The sequence below is a fragment of the Echinops telfairi genome, unplaced genomic scaffold (genome assembly GCF_000313985.2).
Source record: "Echinops telfairi isolate 266 unplaced genomic scaffold, ASM31398v2 ScPeMD7_36;HRSCAF=134, whole genome shotgun sequence".
Lineage (NCBI taxonomy): Eukaryota > Metazoa > Chordata > Mammalia > Afrosoricida > Tenrecidae > Echinops > Echinops telfairi.
Genome location: NW_022103934.1, coordinates 647,270 through 652,992, shown reverse-complemented (window position 1 = coordinate 652,992; position 5,723 = coordinate 647,270). Strand labels below are relative to the sequence as shown.

Below are 5,723 nucleotides of genomic sequence, written 5' to 3'. Positions count from 1 at the left end.
CCTCTGTCCAAAGTGCTCTCGGGGCGGCTCGGGGCGGCTGCAGCGTTCCACGGCCTCATCCTGCCAAGGGCCAGTGGAGGCTGTTAGGGTTCAGCCTCCCGCAAGGGTCTGGGATGCCCCCCACTGCCTGCACCCCACCTCAAGCCTGGCTTAACTCCGTTTGGCGCCCCCACCTCTAAGCACCCACATGGGCTGCTCCTTGGCTTGAAAGGCCCTTTCTATCCTTCTAAGGCCTGCTGTCATCCAGGTCACAGCTTAGCTGCCCTTCCCCCAGGAAGCCTTTCCTGACTCCTCAGGCCAGATGGGCGCCTTTTCCGGGCGCTCAAAGCACCCTGAACCCCCACTATCGTAGCACTGCTTCGGTGGGGGTGGGGGTGGGGGAGGAGTCTCTGTGAGGGCAGAGGCGGGGACTATGTAGTTCACACTGCACCCAGTGGGCACCCAGACATGTGGCTAAGTACCGAGTTATACTGCGGACCTCTACTAAGAGTTGGTACACACAAACATCGCTGATTTGACATCTATAAGAGACACCGTCCCCAAACCCCAAACTCACTGCCATTGAGTTGATTCTGACTCACAGGGGCTCTCTAAGACAAGGTAGAAGTGCCACTGCGTCTGTAACTCTTCATGGGACTCGAAAGCCTCATCTTCCTTCCAACTTGCCTCTGGTTGGCCCCAAGCCACTCACCTTTCCATTAGCAGCCAGGTGCGGTCATCATTTCCCCGACCCAGGGGTACAGTGGAGCGCAGACAGGGGAATGAGTTGGTTGGGTGCGTATGGGTCCGAAGGCCCTTGGGAATCTGTAGGCACTCACCTCGTCGGGTGCAGGGTAGAGAGAAAGCAGGGCGCTGCACCGGTGCTGCCGCCGCAGGGCCTCGTTGCGCCGGTCCACGTCCTCTGGAGCCGTGCGATCCAGCAGGGAAGGCAACAGTGAGTCGGCTGCCAAGTTCCTCAGGTCGAAGATGCCGGAGGCACCACTGCTTCGAGGAGTGTCATCTGGGGAACTTGAGCAGCGCCGGGGATCTTCCTGCCAGAGAGAACGTGCCAGCTCTGAGCACCAGTGGAGGGGGTCCTTGGGGACCTTGCGGACCCCCTTTCCCAGAGACTGGTCTGGGTACCACCTATTCCTATCCCTGCATGTGAATCAGAACAGGTCTTTGATCGGCCCCAGGGATTGGCTCCTAGGAAAGAACGTGCTTGAGCTGGGCCAATGAAAGGCTTCCCTGAGACTTTGCTCACGGTTGCCAGGGAAGGAGAGAATTCTTCCCGTTGCTGCTGCCGCCGCCGGGACCCAGGACTCTGCCTGACTCTTCAAACTCGGCTGCAGCCAGTCAGAAACCCTGGTTCAAATCCTTGCATGGCACTCTGACCCTGAATCTCTGACCCCCAACTCTAAGGACCTCAGTTTCCCATCTGTCAAATCATCTAGAAATGACAACAGTTACTGTTGGTGTGGAGTAGGTAGCTACCCAGTAAGTGTTGGTGGACAAAATACAGGTTTACCACCCAGCAGCCCAAGGAAGGTTCCTCCAATAATCTTGCTGTCCTCAGTTTCTTTCTCTGAAAAATGGGTGTAATCGTCCTGCTTCACACATATGGAATGTTCTGTAAGCACTTAACAAATGCCTACAACTACGACCCTTAGCAGCTCTGATGGCCTAGTGGGTTATACATTGAGCTGCTAACCACAGGGTCAGCAGTTCGAACCCACCAGCCGGGGGAAAAAAAGATGAGGTGGTGTTCACCTTTAAAGATTTACAACAGAAAGATTCACAGCCTCGGACACCCCGGGCGTGACACCCCTGTCCTGTCCAGATGAGTGAGTAACAGTGTGTGCTGATTATTACCATTAATGTTTCGATCCTGGGGTAAATATAAGTCCTTTCACGTGTGATCAAGAGCTGCCTAGGAACCCACACATGCACCCCTGAGATGCTCTCACCGAATCCTCGGGGCCAGCCTTCTCGTCCCCAGGAATGTCCTGCTCAAAGACCTGCCGGGTGAGGCCCTTCTGTCGGTCCCGCTGCGTCTCCGGGGTGATGGGATTGTACGCAGCACTCAGATGCTGGTACCTGGCGGGAGAGAGGTCTGGATGGGCAGTGAGGCTGAGGGCTCCCCAGTGGTTGGCACCCATGTTCCTGCTGAGGCGCACACGAGGCCTGCAAGCCCACCCCCGCTCCCGGTGCCCTGCCAGAGAACAGCTGTACCGACAACGGAGGCCTGGCCTCTTGGCCCTTCACCCCAATCAGACCCACCTCCTGCGGACGACGAGCCAGTCCTCCGTGTACATCTCCATGGCGGCCCTCACCTGGGCACCCAGCTTTCTGTGGGAAGTAAAGCCAGGGTACCAGGGCGGGCCCAGCATGGACCCTCCCAACGGCCTGGGAGGTTGGGGCTGGATGGGTGGGGAGACGCAGCCTGAGAGCCGCTGCGGGGAGCCCACAACCTGATGGGAAAGGCTGTCAACGGTGGGGGAGGGGGAGTTGGGGACAATGCACGCACCCCTCCTCAGGGGTCCCAGGCTCCGTGGTCCGGCATTCCCGGGGCTGCAGCACCAGCTCCAGGTCATCAGCCGGGAACTCCACCAGGTCCCTGAGGGGCCCGGGCTCCACATCCGGGGGCCGGCTCAGGAGGACGTCCTCGAAGTCCAGGGGCTCCATGACCTCAGTCAGAGGGACCTGGGGAGGAACAAAGGGAATGTGACCCCCTGTGACCTTGGGGCTGGGGCTGGGGGGTCGGCATCAGGTGGGAGTGGAGGCCGTAGAGGGTGTTGGGGCTGGGAGGGACTGTGGCTGGATCCTCCACCCCCACCTAGGCTCTGATGCAGCCGGCCTGCCAGGCCCTCCAGGCAGGAAGTCACACCCTTTAGCCTGGAGGGCAGCGAACTAAGGGTGGAAGGAAAGGCTATGGACTGAGGTGGACCCTCAGACTTGGGGAGGAGGGGGGAGAGCACGCCTTCAGCCCGGAGGCCAACACATCCTCCCCTCCCTACAGCTGCAGCCGGGATCCCTCCCATCCCCCACTTCCAACACCACTCAGGGTGGTCCAGGCTGGAGAAGGCTTAGGGTGAGCCCCTCCCCTCTGACCACCCATCAGGCTGCCCCCCCCACTCCACAGGAAGCCGCTGCTGAGGGAGGCTCCTCCCCAGCATGGGAAACAGGGAAGAGGGAGAGTCTTAGGGCCAGGCCAGGGCAGAGGGGGAGAACCCCACACTTGCAGGGTTTGGGGGGCAGGCACCCCCCTAAACACTTACCCCTAGGGAGCTGCTGCAGCGCCTGCTGGCGTTCGGGGAGCCACTTCGCTCCCGGGACACCTGCTTCCGCACTTCTGCGGCCACCATCCTGTGGGGGGAGAGGAGGGCAGTGGGCAGGAAACCCAGGCGCAGGCCCTGAGAAGCTGGGCTTCGGGCTGGCAGGGCTTCACGGGGGAGGGGCCAGGTTATGGAAAGAAGATCCTAAACAGCCCTCCACCCTCACCAAGCCGGGCCTGGGCCTCCCCTGGCATGCCCCCCAAAATGCACAGAAGGGGAAACTTCCCAGGGGGGGAGGTAGGGGGAGAGCCTGTCAGAGAGCTCACTGAGACACACACACACACACACACACACACTCCCGCCAGGCATCCCCAAGTCCCCTCCTCCTCTCCCCAAACCACCCTAGCAGCCTCGGGTCTGCTTCCAGCCCACCAGGACTGGCCCCTGTACACCCTGGGGGCCCACAAACACTCTCTACCCTGCCTTTTGCTTATCAGGCCCTGGGTAAGTCACTGTAGCCTCTGAGCCTCAGTTTACCCATCCATAACCACCCCCCTGACCTCGAGGGGCTGCTGTGTGGCACTGAGCACCCTCAGTGCCCTCGGGCCCAGCACACTCAGCTGGCACCCCACACCCCTATGTGGGAGTGAGGCCGGCCCATAGGAGATAGTCCCTGTGGCCAGCATAGCTGAGATGGCGAGGCTGTCTGCCACTGAGTGGCCAGACCCACATGGGAGGGGGCTGCATGCTGGCTCAGGAACTGGGAGCAGACCAAGAGGTGCCCCCCACCCTCCGGGCCCCCAATTCCTTCAGCTGAGCCTGGAGGTGGCAGGCATCAAGATTAGGGAAAAGGGGGTGCCTCCACCGAATGCCGAGGGCCAATGAAAAGTAGCTGGCCAGGACACAATAAAGGGGTTTGAAAGAAATCAGGCACACGTTAGACACCCGTGGGGAAGAGCCACCTCTGGGCACGCACGGACTAAAGCCACCTGGTGTGCCCACTAGAAACCAGCCACACACTACATGTGGACACATGTGGAACACAGCCACGAAGAACAGCCCACACGCTAAGCCTCTCTCTCACTCCTCTCTATCCCCTCTCTCTTTCGCTTCCAGGGCCTCCACTTTCCGGCTATTTTCCATGCGGCTTCTCACGCTCCCCCGAAGTGGCTGTTTTTCGCCGAGAACTCTCAGGTGGTCCCCCGTGTGGCCTTGCACACTTTCCAAGGAGAGCGTGTACTGGCTGAGACTGTATTACCCGAAACTCCCTCGTTCCTCCTAAAAGTTACGTGGTTTACAAAAGGGCTTCTGCTGCGTGAAATCCTTGAGCGTGGAGAAGCAGGAACTGGGGAAACCCTCCCAGAACCCTAACAGACGGGAGGGAGGGAGAGAGGCTCGGGGCGAACTTGGGGTAAGATTGGGTCTGGAAGAGGGAACGAATGGCATGTGCAAAGGCCCCGAGGTCCGCTCTGTGCGCTGCCCCATCACGGGCGAGCTCTGCACCCAAGAGCGAGGGCTCTCCTGGCCGCCACGGAGTCCCAGCACATAATTCTGCCATCCTCGTGGAAGCAGACGGCCACGAATTGCTAGGAATTGACGGTGACAAGTGTAGTTCGGGAAACCCTGGTAGCACGGAGGTTAGGCGCTTGGCTGTTGGCTGGGTGGCTCTCTGGAAGAAAGATGACTGCCTTGCAGACCCTACGGGGCAGTTCTACCCTGTCCTGCAAGGTCGCTGTGTGCTGGTGGCTACTTAACAGAAGTGGGCTCGGGAGGAAACTTAAGCACTTGGCGTCTAGCCAGAGAGGCTGGTGGCCCAAACCCACCAGAGGTGTGGCGGAAGGCAGGCCTGGCGATCTGCGGCTCGGTCCTGCTAGGCACACCCGGGCACACCGAGCGTCGAAGTGAAAATGGGCCCGATGGGTAGCCGCTGGCCTCGTAATGGAAAGCTGTGCCCACAGACCAGAGAGGCCGAGGCTGCAAACGCCTGGCTCACAGGCAGGCCCCCAGCGAGGTGGCCTGTGGGTGGTGGCCTGGGTGACTGAAGACGGCGTGAGGGAGGGGAGGGCTGGGCCAACATGAAGCTTCAGCCCGCCCCCCCCCCAGCCCCCTCTGCCTGAGGCCTCTGGATTTAAATCCCTATGGGCCAAACAAACAAAACCCGCCCATGACTCTGACCCAACGTTGGGGAGGGGGGGTCCCCAGTGGGAGACCCTAGCTTCATTCCTCCTCTGGCCCTGGGTTATGTCAATTTTCTCTTGTCAACAGTCCTTCTGCCAGCTGGAGGGGGAGTGGGGAGGGTCCTGGGACATGGAAAGAGGGTTGAAAATGAGGACTTTGTCCTCAAATTCCCAGCGCCTCCAGGGCTGCCTCCCCCAGATCTCTGGGCACAGGGATGAGGGGCTGGCTGACAAGAGAGAGGAAAGACACCGGGACAGGGGACAGGGCTGGCCTTGGTCCCAGCTGTTCTGC

At 60.3% G+C, this 5,723-nt stretch overlaps 1 protein-coding gene across 1 annotated transcript in view; it reads right to left on the bottom strand.

Moving 5' to 3' along the window:
• DOCK6 (dedicator of cytokinesis 6) overlaps positions 1-4,397 on the bottom strand; it is a 41,998-nt gene extending 37,601 nt beyond the window's left edge. Inside the window, exons 1-7 of the mRNA XM_045290288.1 lie at positions 4,339-4,397; positions 3,258-3,345; positions 2,507-2,682; positions 2,260-2,328; positions 1,947-2,076; positions 819-1,031; positions 1-60 (exon numbers count right to left, since the gene is read on the bottom strand). The exon at positions 1-60 is cut by the window's left edge and continues 16 nt beyond it. Of these exons, the coding sequence (XP_045146223.1) occupies positions 1-60; positions 819-1,031; positions 1,947-2,076; positions 2,260-2,328; positions 2,507-2,682; positions 3,258-3,345; positions 4,339-4,397 (795 nt within the window). The remainder of the gene's footprint in view (positions 61-818; positions 1,032-1,946; positions 2,077-2,259; positions 2,329-2,506; positions 2,683-3,257; positions 3,346-4,338) is intronic.
• Between the last annotated feature and the right edge of the window lie 1,326 nt (positions 4,398-5,723).